The sequence below is a fragment of the Cydia splendana genome, chromosome 11, assembly GCF_910591565.1.
Source record: "Cydia splendana chromosome 11, ilCydSple1.2, whole genome shotgun sequence".
Taxonomy (NCBI): Eukaryota; Metazoa; Arthropoda; class Insecta; order Lepidoptera; family Tortricidae; genus Cydia; species Cydia splendana.
This window is the reverse complement of record NC_085970.1, coordinates 1,517,728-1,534,057: the sequence shown is the minus strand read 5'-3', so window position 1 is coordinate 1,534,057 and position 16,330 is coordinate 1,517,728. Positions and strand designations below refer to the sequence as shown.

The following is a 16,330-nucleotide window of genomic DNA, read 5'->3' as shown; positions in this document are numbered from 1 at the left end:
AAAGGTTTTATATTTTCCTTTTCTTAATTGTTTTTTTCAGGATTGTTTATTTAGTGCCCTTTTTCAGTGATAATTTTGAGAGATTTTATAAACCTTACCCCTAGCGCTCCATGTCGGGCTATTTCATTCCAATGTGTGTGTAGCATTGTTACTATTTGTTACCACTAACTAAGCTTAAAGGGCGGGGCTAAAACAGGAGTCGCACAGATATTTCGATGCGGCCTAGGTGCCCAAAAAGTACAAATTACATTTTATAAGATTTAGTTTAAAAAAAACATTTAATTTTTTGCTCGTGTTAAAGTAGGTAGGTATCTACGGGATCCGCCCTGTAATATTTACCTATAACATACAACCTACACACAATAATACATACAATACAATACAACTATAACCTACATACAATACAACTTAAGCATGTAATTGATATCTTACAATAACACCCCTGATCTTTTTCTTTAACCAGACTATTCGGCAACGAAGACGTCGACCTCCGCCAACTGCCTCAAGTGGAAGAAACCGCCGGTTCCCCCAAAGCGGACAGCGGAGTGTTCACTCAAGAGTCACCACACGTGTCGCCTAAGAAAGACTGGAATGAGGTTAAAGAGAGAGAGGAGACGAAGAAAACCCCTTCGAAGTTGGATCTGGTCAGGGCGAAGTTGGCCGAAGCGACTAAAGGAAAAGATAGGCTGGGAAGACCGTTCCTGTTCAGCAAATCACCAAGTAAGTGCTTAGATACTACAAGAAGTTGTCTAATTTTTTTTAACGATTACGGCACACTAGTCCATTCTTTTATTATGATGTAATGAAGGCGTTATGATAGAGTTTCACTCAGTAGCAGATGTAGAGGGGCTGAGGGTGCTAAACTTAAAGGGTACAAGCCAAAAAGGTACCTCAGTACATGAAAAAATCTAAACCTAAACTTACTCTCCTTAGGCTTAGACCTTCTCAAACCAAAATTCTGGATTCTACTGTTTTCACCGTAAACATTTCGCTTATTTATTTGGTTTCTTAATTCTAGGTGTGGAAAAAGAAAGGCGGCGTACCATCAGCTCAGAAGACGTAGACTTAAGACTTGAGAACCCAGAGGAATTTGACTGCGAAGACAACAAGAAAACCATTTCCATCATCATGAATCAAGCCAAAGAACAATTCAGTGATGGAAAACTAGATAAGAATCAGTATAACACGCTCATGTTCCAAGTTTTACAGCTAAATGAGAAGCTGAAGCTTAAGGAAGCGAAGCAAAGAGAATCCCTAGAGATTTCCAAGAGAAAACTACACGCTCATGTAGAAAACAATAAGGTGCCAAGTCCAAAATCGTCTCCGAAAGGAAATAACTTCGGGGATATAGATGAGAGAGTAATACCAGGTCCATTCGTCGAGCCAGACGGACCGCCTGAAATGAATTTCATGCAAGATTCTGATATGAGAATGATGGAGGGACCTTCGAAGGGTCTGCTCCCCCGGCCGCCGATGATGCCCATGTTCGCGGGACCCGGACCTCAGCCCGTCTGGCGCGGGCCCTTCAGACCAAGATTAGACGAGTTCGCGAGAAGACCTAGAGGCGTAGTCCCACCGTTTTTCAGAGGAAAGTTCGATAAGCGGGCGCCGCGAGCTCCATTCGAGCCTCGCCTGCCTTTCCCGGCTCCTCAGATGCAACTTCCGACGCCACAAATGGGCAACTTCCAGGGCGAATGTCCCTTAGAACCTTACGAACGTTCTGGAACTCCACCACCTCTCGGCGCTCCGGGCATCATCATCCCACCGACCAACATTCAAGCTTTGGAATTCGTTGACCAAGACCCAGTAAAGACAATCCAAATCGATGGAATCCCCAGAGAGATCAGATTCTATGGAGAAACTGCTATTATCATGATGGATTGGGACGATCCCCGAGAAATTAAGTTCCTTCCTGGCAGTAGGCGGGTCACGTTCGATAACAAAGATTCTATAGTCCTAAACTTTAATGACGATTACAAGCAAGTTGAGATCGATGATCAAGTGTTTGACATTAGATTCGGAGCTCCGACACGGGAGTTATTCATAAATGGGAGATGGCATGAGTGTTTCTTCGGCGGCGCGCCGCTTGGTGTCATAATCGACGGAAAACCTAGATTAATCCATCTCGAAGGCCCACTACCTCAAGTAGATATAGGAAAATTGAAGCGCACAGACCTTGTAGGAGGAAAAATTAACCTAATAGTAGACGCTACACAGATGTGCCCCGTATTTTTAGACGCTAAAGTCCAAAAGTTCAGTATTAACAACCAATTCTTCACCATACGCTTCGTCGACGCTTTCAGAACAGTTCTGATCAATGAGCAGCCTTTCCAAGTTGAGTTCGGAGGCCTACCGAGGCCTATCTTCATAGGGAACGAGAAGCATTTCATCAGGTTCTCTGTATTGCCTCGACATGTAAGGCCGGGGCATAACCCCCCGCCTGGGATGCAGGGGGCGGAAGTGGCGCCCAGTGAAGCAGTGGTGCCGGCCAGGGTTGAGAAGATGGAGACGGATCCGGAGCCGCCGAGGCCCAATAAGACGCCGAGCCCGGATAATGAAATGTCTAACCAAGGTGAGTCATCTTGTTTTTAGAACTCTATTTAAATCTCGGGTGATAATAGAATTTCTAGAAATGGAAACGTAAATCCTATTTTCAGATTTTGTCTGATTTATATGATGAGTCAGCAGACTAATCTATATCTCTCGCTTTGCAAACTTTGTCCCGTACCAAACAATTAAGAGAGTATAAAATTTTATTTGTCCAATTTTTTTTTTAATCCAAATATTCGTATCATTTATAGAAATTGCCCATATACTTAAATGAAAACTTCGAATTCGAATATCGGAAATGTTTGTTTTTCCATGAAATAGCCCCTACTAATCAAGTTTCCTTCCAGGTGGCCTCGACATGTTAGCCAGTCTCATGCCGACCAGCATGGCGCCGGCCTCGGCCTCGGACTACACCTCCGCCGAGCCCCTCTTCCCCCCCAACCGGCCCAACAACATCCCCGGCCTCGAAACACCCACCACCGAACAGAAACCCGCTTTCCCTATCCTTGGGAATATAGACGATTTATTCGCTAAATTAGTGGCTACGGGTATTATCAAGACGCAGGAAGTTAAAGAGGAGACGAAGGAGAGAGAAGAACCGAGGGTTGAGGAGAAAGTAAAGCCTAGGGAAGATAGGAATGTGATTCACCGGGTGGATTTGAGCAGGCCGGAGACGTTGAGACAGTGAGTTGATTTTATTTTAATACCATATCTATTTTTAGAGTTCATCGGAGTTTTACTCCTTAAGATGTTTCATATTTCATATTGTATAAGCCCGCGGTATGAAAATTTATGGGGAGTAAAATCAAACGTAGCGTAAACCACATCTGCGAGGCCCTTTTCAATGTGTTTTCCCATGGTAATAAAAAGGTCGGCTTTGCGAGCCCCCCCTAAGTGCGAGGCCGTGGGCGAAAGCCCCATTCGCCCACGCCTAGCTACGTCACTGAACGTTACTTTATGTTTTGTGCGCAACTTACCTACCTTGTGCATTCCCTAGGAACGACTGTATAGAAACACTTTATTTATTTAATGTCAACAAATGCCATGCTATTTTAGAAACTTACAATTGCTACGGAAAAATTCGTTTCAAATCTTATTTCGTATCCGGATATCCGTATTCAAATTTAAAACCACATTTTTAATGTAAGCGTATTAGCGTACTAATAATTGAAGAAATCGCAACGGCGGCCGCTCTCAGATTTAGGCTTTTCGGCAGAGTTTGATAATAAAATTGTTTTTTGTCGTGCAGAAAGCAGCCTGCTCTCGTAGCGAAGCTATACGGCGGCATGCAGTGCAGCGGCTGCGGCGCTCGCTTCCCGCCGGAGCACACGGTCCGCTACTCGCAGCACCTCGACTGGCACTTCAGACAAAACAGGAGGGAACGGGACTCCGCACGGAGGGCGCACTCCAGACACTGGCATTATGATTTGGCAGACTGGGTGCAGTATGAAGAACTTGAAGACCTAGAGGAAAGAGGTATACACATGTTATGTACATACTTTCCGTGCTTCACTCGCTTATGGCCCCGACAGAAGACCAGCTTTGGCCCATCCAAGCCAACACCATGCCGAGTCGGGACCATTTCGTGACTAGTAATCTTTAAAAAAAGATTTTGTTCCTTTTTATTTGTTTCATTTGCCTGTTTCTATTTTTTGTAATATACTGTTGTAATATACTTACCTAATTATTTTTAACAATTGTGACGGTATTCTACACCATTTCATTTTACAACAGTCAAAATACCAGTCAAATGATTCCAGATCAGGTTAAGGTGGGTTAAATGGGTGCTCCTAATCTCATATTCTTAAAAAACTATTTATCTTTTAGAAAAGAGTTGGTTCGAGACCGGCGGCTTGGAGGCCGGCGTGGAGCCTCCTGTGGCCGAGGCGGAGGCGCCCTCCGTGGCCGCCGGAGCGCCCGCCAGGGCCACCTGCGCGCTCTGCGGCGACGCCTTCCTACAGTTTTACAACGAGGACCAGGAGGAGTGGCATCTCAGGAACTCCGTGCGGCACGAGGATAATAACTACCACCCTCTGTGCTTGGAGGATTACAAGGTAATTTTACTCCCTCAAATGTGAGAGAAAAAGCATTAATTATAAATCGTGATCTGGGTTCTAACAGAAATGGTATTGTTATTGTTTCAATTTTTTTTTTATCTGTATGTGTGTATTGTGGCAAGCGACAAATGGTTTATCTATCTATCTATCATATATTAGAGGGAAACAGGGATTGTCAGGCCTCGGCAAGCTTCGCCCTGGCAACTACCTCGTCAGGCAATCTTTACTTTCCGTTCCTCGTTGACTGGTTAGATCATTTTCCCAAAATCATAATTTACCTATAGCATAATTTATATTCGCATTTTTTCCTATTCTTAATTTACACCAGACGCATTAATTCCTAATATGATTTTTCCATTCGCATATTTTCCCATTAGACAATTTAGCCACTCACAAATATTTCTTACGGCGTTTATTCTATAATCAAAAAATCGATTACCCCACCCCACTTTCTTTTCAAAAAACATTTAGTTCACAACTTAGCTAGACGGAGCCCCGTTTCGCAGGGCTCCTATTTCTGGGCGGTTTGCCCTTCGGGCATCTGAAGCTACCTAACGAACCTAACCTATTAATTTAGTGTGACGTCCATGAAAACATTACACAAAAAAGTGTAGGTAGGTTAGGTTTTTTTGAAAAGAAACAGTGCGGTGGGATCATGGTAATATTATCGCCTAAGAAATAAAAAGAAAGCGAATAAAACGACTTGGAAAGTATTAATTATGAGAAAAATTTAACCTAAGAAATAAAACTGTAGAGATATAAGCGAATAACAAAAAAGGGTATGGGCAGAAATTCGGGTGGAAAAAAATGCGAATGGAAAATTTGCTACGCGGAATTAACGATTTTGGGGAAAAGATCTAACCAGTCTCCTCGTTAGTAATAGTCTACTTTAGTGTTTGAATTAGGGCTTCAGATTTTAATGTTCAATACTAAATGACACCTTTAAACTGAAATATTGATTATATAACTATTTACACAACTATAATACTCATGCAACGATTTAGTGTACTATAATATGCATTAATTACAGGCGTCGCTCACAAAAGAAGAGCCGCCCAAAGAGGAGACCCCACAAGAGGAGAAGATGGAGGAGGCCATCGAGATCAAGGACGTCGACGAGACGATCGACAACTCCGACAACGAGTCAGTTGTCGAGGTCGTCGACAACGACAAACCCGTCGAGGTGAGTGATAAGATCAAGGACGTCGACGAGACGATCGACAACTCGGACAACGAGTCCGTTGTCGAGGTCGTCGACAACGACAAACCCGTCGAGGTGAGTGATAAGATCAATGGCTCGCACTGTGTCACGCAGGAATTCGCCGCTCCCTCGAGCATTGACACTACTCAATGCGCTCCTGACGTCAGCACCTGATTGTGATTTGTTTGCATGGAGATGGACGACTGTGTACCGTGAGTGTCTGAAGTATTGTGAGACGATGGATGACAGGCCTTCCACAGTCCGTGTATAGGTAATAATATGTTATGTCATGGTCTAATAAAACATGGTCTTCTATTCCCAGAGTGACACGGGCCTACGTCACAATAACATTGCCACTTTATTTCAACATAACATGTTACATGGGTACATTATAGCTATGGTTAATAAGTTAAAATATTTCTTTATAATTTTATAATTTTCATTTATAATGTATTTTATCTTAAATTTTACAATAACACGTCAATTTTAATGACAGCGTTTTACACAAAAATAAAACGCTAATTAAATAACTTACCATATTCGAAACCTAAGAATAATATTGAGAATGGCAACATTGTGTTGTCGGTCGTATTGTCCTTTACTAGCATATACGTCCCTCTCTCTCTCTCACATTCCCACCACAGAGCAGTTGGTTTTGACAGGTGTTTGACAGTTACCGCCAAAACAAATTTCCAAGTCATTGTCTCAAAATTATACATATTTACACCAGGCAGGATTAAAAGTTTAGGTTTCGAATATGGTAAGTTATTTAATTAGCGTTTTATTTTTGTGTAAAACGCTGTCATTAAACAACTGTACCGATATTCGAAACCTAAGAATAATATTGAGACGTGTTTGTTATCGCCTGGTGGTGGGAAGACGCCAAGCCAATGTGATTATACATGTACTTATTATGTATATGTAATATTATTATATTACGTGTGTTTAATTAGTTATGTAGTACACCCTTTATTTTAACACCTGTGAGGAGAGAGGTATTATGTAAAGCATACAATTTGATATACCATTATATTATGTTACTAACTTTACATTTCATATACGTACTTAATGTACTTATAAATGTTCAAAGAGAAAAAATGAGTCACCACAATGGTGCTATACTTAATTAGTATGTGAAAACTAGGTAAAAGAAGATGAGATAAGTCAGTCTACTCTTCAAGGAGCATACAACATCTGTGGTAAGGAGTGATGTAATTCAAGTATGAAAAGAATAAAATCATAAAGTACTCGAGTAATTTTTATTTATAACTCCCAATTATTAACAAATTTGATAATAATCATCTAGTAAAGTAAGCAGTTGCAGGAATATAACAAGGACAAGACCTTTCTTATTTCCAGAATCCCTCGGGATTAAGTAGACGAATATTTTAAATATTCGTTATAATTCACTATCACTACCCACAAATAAGTTAATATTGGGTACCTACTTACTAAAATGTCATAGGGAATTACTGAATTCCTTTAATGACTGTGAGTCAGTGTGAGCTATATACTTGGTTATAGCTATAAAATGCATTTAATCCTTTGTACGCTTTACTAACGCGAACGCGAGCTAATGTACCTAAACAAACCTTACTTAAAATTGTGAAGGTTACTTTGAGAGCTTAAGCCATAACATAACACTCATGTGGGCACGCCTAGTTATGACGCTTTTTGGTGCTCTTGGCGTTCAAATGGTTAATATAGAAATGCCACAGAACCAGCGAAATGCTATACATGGAAGTATTCTGTCCGCTCAATTATGACCCAACGCAAACTACCCCGCGATAGGCGGTACTTACAAACTGCTCGATTGGCAATCTCAGTACCACCGAGATGACAGTCAGTGACAAATGGCTAAATTGATTTATAAAAACAACGTTTTTTTGTAATTAAAAATATATTCATGTGTCGCGAAGCGGTGCAGAAGTTATTTTAGTTCATACCAAGGACAGTGGAATCACTTTTCACTTGTAGTAAACAGATAACTTCAGTAGAATTTGGAAAAAACATGACGATTTGTTTTCAATACTACCGTGCTAAGCTAAAACGTAACAACTGCATACGACTTTCATAACAACATACGACTTTTTAAATTGCGAGGATAATAGGGATGGTGTTATGCTAAATGAAGTAGACTATTTTATTAACTTGTGTTTGGTTAAAATAATTTCTATATAATTATAAATGTAGTAATAAATTCCTTCTTACAGATTTGTATTTTCCTTTTTTATTTCATGAGATGGAGCTATAAAAAAACTACCTAGTTATTTCAAATTAATAATCAAATTTGGTATTGTCATTTTACATTACTTTCCATTCAGATTCCCACAAGATGCTATTCGCAGAGAACTATGGAAAAAAGCTGTCCAATTAGAGAGACATGAAATTGAGTGGATGCCTGGCAAGATATCTAGAATATGTTCTATTCATGAGATATAACCCGTGAGATAATCATACCCGGTCTCCTATATGTAGATACATTTTTCCTATCATGCTTTCACTGAATTAATTTAACAAATACACACATTATCTGAAAATGTTGATCATTTGAATCCACCCTCTACTGTCACATATATGTAGGTTCTCTCTCAAGCCATTTCCGTCAGTAGAAAAGAGCGGCAAACATATTAACTCACATTATAGACGGGTCTAACGCGAATTATATTCAATTACCTTGATTTACCGACGTAAATCAGTTTCGTTTCGTGTAATGTGAGTTAATATGTGTTCAAAACGCGAAAGTTTAAAATATTATAAGAGCGGCAAATTTAGAAAATGTAAGCGCGCGAACGGCTGTGGTCCTATACAAAATTTTAATTTTGCACCTTTTTCTACTGACAAACTTGCTTGACCGCGGCTATATACATATAAAATATTCTGAACTGAAAGTGGGGATTTATTGTGACTCCGCCTGTTCAAATATTTTTGACCCGATTCGTGTACCCATGTAAATTTTGCAGACTGTATAGCCAGTCCGATTTCTAAGATCAAGTTCGCCATACATTTACTATGGCGTACTTGATCTTAGAAAAACGGACAGACTATACCTGAACGTGACTTCGCACTGCCATGCAGATTGATAATAAAATATACAAAATACTTATTATAGCGGAATACATTTATACAACAATGATATATTTACTTATGTTGAGTTAATCTGTCATGTCATAACAACATTTTAACTAGTTATCTTTTAATCTGCATTAAATTATTATACGTGAATTATTTGACTGGTTCTTCACTGTATGGCATAAACCTATCCCTGTCCAAGTCATATTCTAATCAAATATGAACCGCCACTCTCAGCGGCCAGTACGTACAGCAAGAAGGTTATTAGCGGATTAATGTCGCTGATTGGTAGTTATTGACATTATATGCATTTCATCTACACTTAGCTATGTACCATTAGTGTAATAAAGATGACTCTTATTTTGTTTACCAGCTTTGATTACAGGCTCTGTAAACGCGTCGTCTTATTTGAATGTAGGCGTAATTTTGTATGTGTGCTAATTTGGCCCGAGAATTTGAACGGTAATGTTCCTAAAGGCGGTATCCATGGTTATATATGATCGCAGCACAGAACCTTATCAATTATATTTGTAAAGGTGCAGGCTCATTCTGCTTATATTCATGTTTAGCTATCATCAAGTGACCTTAATTGTACTCATTAATTTCTATATATCCAGTAAGAGTAGTTTACCTTATCTGGTGCCTACTAGTAGGCATAAGCTTGATTGGTTCTGAACGCTAAAGTGGTTTAATTTATGTAAACCATTCATAGCATTGCTTAATTCTGAATATTCAGTTTCCTCTTTCCAGTGTGTAAATTATTAAGAATAAGGTACTTAATTCGAAACCTTAGCTCATCGCATATGTGTTTTTAACCAAAATGCAAATTTGTGTGTTTATTTAGTGATCATACATTATTTGCAATAACTGTGCGGACCATGGGGTCCCCGACCTTTTGCCGGGCACCCGTGGGCCCAAAGCCAACAGCGCAGAGGCCCTTTAAGAGGGACCTATTTCATCCAATGCTAGAGTCAACACTTTGTCGAATCTATTTGATATTTATGTATACTTATCCTCCTTATGAACTAAGGATAATTGTAACTTTTTGATATCAAATATACGCCGAATTGTCAATTATTTTATATTTTGAAATACATATAATATTACTGGATTTGGACCAGTGTGCTTTTGAATACTATATCTCTGGCCTACTATATAGGCTAGTCTATTAGCATCCCGCCTCCTGGAAGGCAGTCTACAGACTTTTTAGATATATATTCACAGTAGCGCTAAGTGTGTGGACCTAGTTTTCCGACACTTGACTGCATGAGATTATAGTGAACATTTTTTCCAGGTCTCGGGCAAGAAGGGTACCTAGATAGGTTGAGGTCCTTAACTTGTGGATTTTGTAAGAGCAAGACACAGGCGGGGTGTAAATTAATTAATCCACCATGTTTCAAGAGATTCATGTGCAATTGTGCATTGATGCCTTCAGGTTACGCTGTACAGACAGACTAACACTTTGGCAGAGTTTTGCCAACATATAATAAATGACTGCATTTGTTTGGGTGTACATGTTCCACACCAAAGACATATTTACATATTTCAATCCATTTTTGAAAGTTTGGCGTTTCAAAATAGCTTCGCCTTATCGCAAGGCGTGCTCCTGTTTCTCTATTTTATTGTGCAAGCGAACAGTATCACAATGCTATAATTTTGTATAAATTGAGAACTAGAGGGTCATGCCCTAGGCGTGACCGCCCAGAAGTTGTGCTAGAACCTTTCGTGCAAACCATTCAGTCACTGTTTTTAAAAACCTTTTGTAGTGGGTACATTCCACGTTCTTAAATTTGTTAAACGTGTAGTATCAAACTATGACAAGTCATGATAAGTGAATTAAGCGGTAACAGTATCTGGTCCGTGCATAGAAGCACTTGCCCTTGAGGTTAGGGCATGGGTAGTTTATAATAAACTTAATCCGTGCATGGGAGCACTTACGATACAGGTGGTTTAAAACTTCCAGGGTCACAATACAGACATAAGGGTGTAAAATACATAATTCATAAAGGCCCGTTAGGCCAGTTTTGTATATTTTATTTCAAACATGCTTGTGCAGCACCGCCAGCACATAATAATTTCCCATACCATGGCAGTCAGGGATATAATAATTAAATAGGTAGGTAACCTTGGTCATATCGTGTACATAGGTAGGTACTCGTAAACATATTAACTGAAAGACTAGTGCTCTCGAGGCAAATATAATGTATGCAACTGTGAGCTGCTTTTACATTGGGATCATATGTATTTATTTCTAGTCTGCCTTAGCAGGCCTAGACTTCAAAGGTTTTTAGATATTCATAGGGCCGTTAAACGGACCTTTTGTACACCTTGAGCAGGCTGTTTGTTTCACACTATGAGTAATATATATTGTAAACATAGCTTATTTCAGAATGGAATCGTAAGCTCTGTCGTGTCGTGAGCTTACCGAGCCTGATTTAATAAGAGTCCACAGATTATCTGGACCTTGGAGGATTGACCACTCCTTATTCTAATTATCAATATTCTGCCTGGGCTTATAGTCGAAATTCAGCGACTAAATTTCTTAGTATTATCTATGCCGCCCAAGTTATGAGGCTTAGCGTCTCCAGACCACAATTTTATTTATATATTAGGTAGCAAAGATTTTATCATCTTTAAAATAAAAATGAGTCGAGATAGGTCTGGAATCGTAGGTTATTTTTTACCTTTTATGATTTTAGAAATGTTATTGTAAATAGTAAGTAGTTTTCACTTTTACCACAGTTAATTAGCCCAATTTTGGGTTTAGCCAACAGGGTGTTCGGGACCCTTAGAATAGATTGGTAAACAGAAATGAAAACTCTAATAACGAAGCCTTGCCTATTTCGACTGATTTTTACTCAAAACATTATTTTAAACCCTTTTTACTTTCTCTAAGAGGAGATATTTACAAATTCATCTTTGTAATATTTTTCTGATTGTGGCCTACTCGCTCGCTTGTGTTATAACCATATCATTTATATTTCTGTGAATATGTCTGACATGCCTTGCGCAGGCTTACATAGGTTATAATATCATCATCAATAATTTGACGTCAGTTTGTGAACGAATCAAAGATTCTTTGGCACACCTTACGCAGGTGGAAACATGGCAGCCTTGCGCAGGCTTAGATAGGTACATAATATATTGGTTTTATCACAAATAACATGACGTTAGTTTGTGAACGAATAAAAGATTCTCTTAGGCACACCTCACGCAGGTGGAACCATAACAGACATAGGTTTAAGAATATCATTCAAATCAAATACCCTGTGGGTAATATTCCCTTAGTTGCGGGTTCCTTGCTCGACAAGGTGAAAGGCTTTAAGCAGGCTTTAACAGGCACTTTTAGACAGTGTCATTCACGGTGACGCGCAGATTTGCCAAAACTAAACTTTAACTCTACAGTTAACTAATATAATTTGACAATATGAACCAAACCATGCGTCTTCGTCAATGAATCAATCTAAAGATTCCCGTATCGTTAATGCCCTTCCAAATCACAGGCTTCCGATTTTATTTGAAACGTTTACAAGTGTACTATTTATGTAGGTAGGTAGGTAGGCTTAAGAATTGACCCTCTTGTATGTAGTTACGTATAGAATTAATAATCAAATTATTCAAATCCAAAATAACACAAGCACATATAGCAACTACATGCAAGAGTTCTTTCCTTAACCTTTTTAGGCTGTAAGTACCTGCTAAGTTATTTATTTAAGTAGGTACCTATTACCTACATTTTAACCAATTTTTTTTTTTTTTTTTTTTTTTTTTTAAATCAATGATCTAGTTGGAGAGATATAAGTTGGTAGATAAAGAGTGAAATACTTCACGATTTCGCATGTCATTCTTGCGCAGAGCCATGCTAATCTCTCTCTATGTCTAGTCAGATTTAAGTTTATGTACTGCCGAAGTACTCACTTTCCACAAAAATAAATGCAATGTTTGCGATGTAGGTTTGTTCGTTACCTTGTGTCCCTCAGAGCGGAAATAGAAGCCCCGCGAAGCGGGGCTTCGTCGACTCCTAAGCGGATACACATTATTTATCAGCAAGTTTATTACCAAAAAATAAATTTTGCAATAAATATTATATTAACCCGGAACGGGATAAAAAGACAAATTGCTGATAGATACTTGGACAGATAAAACCTACACGTCTATAAGCTTCTACCTTCATACGTAGGTTCTACGTAACACGTATTAACTATCCGATCCTTTCGTATTCGAAAACACAAATCACTTGAAAACTGAAGGGTATGCCTCCACAGATCACCATTTAAGTATTAAAATTTCAACCGTTATTATACACACACACAAAGATTTAAACTAACAAGACTCTGAAGAGACTTAATGTAGGTATAAAATTAAATTATAATGGTGACACGTGCACGCTTTACCAGCTCGATGTGTTTTCTAACATGTGTTTTAGTATTTTCATTGGCATAGCCACGGTGCGCGCAGGCAGCCTTTGAAAACACTTGCACATCACTATTCCGGATCGTTTTTATTTGCTAGATTGTTTAACGGACAATTAAATTTAAATATTTATTTCGAACGGCAAAAGCCGTTAGAAACTGTTTTTCAATATAGTCAGCTAAACTGGGGTACAAATTCAAAAACTCACCAGCAGTTTAGCTTCACGACCTTCCAGATGGAAAAACAGCAAGCCAATGACTTGGAAATTTGTTTTGGCGGTAACTGTCAAACACCTGTCAAAACCAACTGCTCTGTGGTGGGAATGTGAGAGAGAGAGAGGGACGTATATGCTAGTAAAGGACAATACGACCGACAACACAATGTTGCCATTCTCAATATTATTCTTAGGTTTCGAATATCGGTACAGTTGTTTAATTATTCGTTAGCAATATCTTCCGATTCACGAAGGAAATTTCAGACGTTCGGGTAATTCTGTTTATACTACTGGCAACACAGGATAGCGCTGTCACATTTGACAATTCGGATCTAGATAACTTCATGCCCTGACCGTCATCCTTGTCGAACGCGTGTTAATTGTTATTTCCTTCTCGCTCAGTGTCAGCAGTCGCAGTGTTTTCCAAACTTTTCACGTCGTAAGCTTGGTAATTAATGTGTAACTGTGAATTAGTTTTTTAAACGTTTGTCTTGTATAGATAAATAAAGTTTAATTTAATACATTAGATTTGTTTTATTTTACTATGTTTCTACATGAATAACTTAAAATTAATGCCGTTAAAATAATTTTCACCGTTGGTTAAAATTCTCCCACATTTTAAAGTTTGGGAACCTGTAAACAGCATGATGACGTAGGCCCGTGTCAGTTAGGTCATACGCGAATCTCGGAATAGAGTACCAGGCGGAGTATATTATTATACCATGTGTTATGTGATGTGATTTGTTATTTCTGTTCTTCCTGTGTATGTTGTATCTTGTACCTACCTTGTGTTATATTTTTCTTGTAAACAAATATTTTGTAAGCGTTTCTCGGCGCATTGGTATTGTTATTATTACTGTAATGCCGCGTAAACATAATTGTATTAAATAAATAAATAATAAATAAATCAAGGACGTCGACGAGACGATCGACAACAAGGGCGTCCGCGAGCTGGCGCGGGTGCACGAAGTGGAGTACGTAAACCCGTCGCACGCGCCAGTTAGCGTTACTCATACTATTTTTGGCCAATATAAGTATCTAGTAGGATGGGCTGACATAATCATGTAACTGATTTAAGCCCCTAAATATAATAAAATAGAAAAAATAGTAGGATAGTAGCGTAGGAACCAACGCAGCTTTAAGTTTAGCCATCATTCACCAACTTATTGGTTCCCCATTCGTTTGTCAATGAAATCATGCTTGTCACCAGATCGAGGACCTGGACGACACGCCGGAGCCCGCTCCTGAACCGCCCAAAGAGGAAGTACCGGAGGAAATACTAGAAGATGGCGATGAAGACGACGTTGTGTTCAAGGTAGGCTAGTTTTTATAATAAAGCAATACAGTCATTCGACGAAGCTGTCTAGACAGGGGCCCAATCGTGCGGGGTGCGAGGGGTGGATCGCGCGCACCATCGCATACATCGCCATTGTTAGTAGCTCGGTACTTCTTATTGTTTTCGGGGGCCCTTGCGGATACACTTCGACCCATAGGGATCTTTTGTGCAATTACCCCCTAGAAAAGATCCGTCAACTACTCAAGAGCTTTTCCCACCATATCCATGTGCCGGATGATGGAGCTCATGGGTAGCGTTTTAAACTCCTTTGGTTCTAGATGTCCTGCTCCAAATTCCTTCATTTTTTTTCTGGTGAGGGCGTGACATTCATAGGTGTTTTACTGTCTCTTCCTCTTCGCCACACATACGACAATCGGTGTTGTCAGAGTGTCCCATCTTGGCCAGAAATCCTTTGACCCCCGTAATGGCCAGTAAACACCCTATCGGTAGTACTTACTTAGCTACGGTAGCTTAGATAAAGCGCTAGTATTTTATTTTTGACATTTATTATGTATTGTGTAATGTATTGGCATAACAATAAATATTTTTATAGGCGGAGCCAGTACCAGAGGTGGTGGTAGAGGATTACGACACGGACGACGAGACGAGCGCGGAACGGAAGCAGCGCGACGAACAGGCCAAGATCGACTACGAGAACATACGGATAAAGCAGGAGCCCGTCGATCCGGGTATGTTACTCTGTTTAGTTTAATATATCATAGAAGGTTGTTTAAGTTGAGGGCATTTTTATAATATTTTAATTTCATGGCTGATGAGATGTGGCTCATGTTTCGTTTTGTTTACGTAATTCTAAGAATTGGGCTTTTTAATGACGACTCCTATTTCGCCTTTAAAAATTGGGATTAGTTTAGTTTGTTTTATTAGTTTGGATTTCTTATGATGTTTATCTCCAACTAAAGGTGACTTTATCTCGGTTCGAATCCAAGACTCGGGGCTCGGAATTCATATGCCTTACGGCGAGGATATCGGCATTTACAAGTAAACTATTCGGGAAGTAATATCATAATATGACAACAACTCAAGCTAAGAAACATTTAGGAGCCCCTAGGAACTAATCGACGTCGTTAACGATTTCCAGACGACGAGCCAATAATAACGGCGGAGGAGGAAGCCATCCGTGCCGCCCCGGACTCGTCCCTCGCGGCGCTGCTGCCCGCCATCGACGGCAACGCCGAGCCCGCCGCGCCCGCCGCGCCGCCGCCGCAGCCCATCCGCATCAACATCAGCGCGCCCGCACACAAGGTACCACTTCTAACATTCTATTAGAAACCACCAGCACCATACCATCACGCTTGAGAGCATCCGCCTTTCTTTACGATAAAAACGTAAATATCGGTGACTTTCAGAATTAGGTTACTAGAAAATTGCGTGGTAGTAAATATAAATCATATTTTATTAGTCTCACCCTTCAATGAAATTGATGAAGGGCCTTCATCAATATCCCGTAGATCTTCTATTTCATTCTG

General features: G+C 39.6%; 1 protein-coding gene and 1 non-coding gene across 3 annotated transcripts in view; one reads left to right on the top strand and one right to left on the bottom strand.

The window, feature by feature from the left end:
* Positions 1-16,330, top strand: part of LOC134794689 (pre-mRNA cleavage complex 2 protein Pcf11) — a 33,164-nt gene that overhangs the window by 15,599 nt on the left and 1,235 nt on the right. For both annotated transcript variants that reach the window (XM_063766458.1, XM_063766459.1), the window contains exons 9-17: positions 464-720; positions 1,019-2,572; positions 2,898-3,234; positions 3,800-4,026; positions 4,378-4,604; positions 5,638-5,790; positions 14,718-14,822; positions 15,397-15,532; positions 15,943-16,106. In XM_063766458.1, coding sequence (XP_063622528.1) covers positions 464-720; positions 1,019-2,572; positions 2,898-3,234; positions 3,800-4,026; positions 4,378-4,604; positions 5,638-5,790; positions 14,718-14,822; positions 15,397-15,532; positions 15,943-16,106 — 3,160 coding nt within the window. The remainder of the gene's footprint in view (positions 1-463; positions 721-1,018; positions 2,573-2,897; positions 3,235-3,799; positions 4,027-4,377; positions 4,605-5,637; positions 5,791-14,717; positions 14,823-15,396; positions 15,533-15,942; positions 16,107-16,330) is intronic.
* Positions 12,691-12,794, bottom strand: LOC134795233 (U6 spliceosomal RNA). Its single transcript, XR_010144791.1, has one exon. It is a non-coding gene; the product is annotated as a U6 spliceosomal RNA (small nuclear RNA).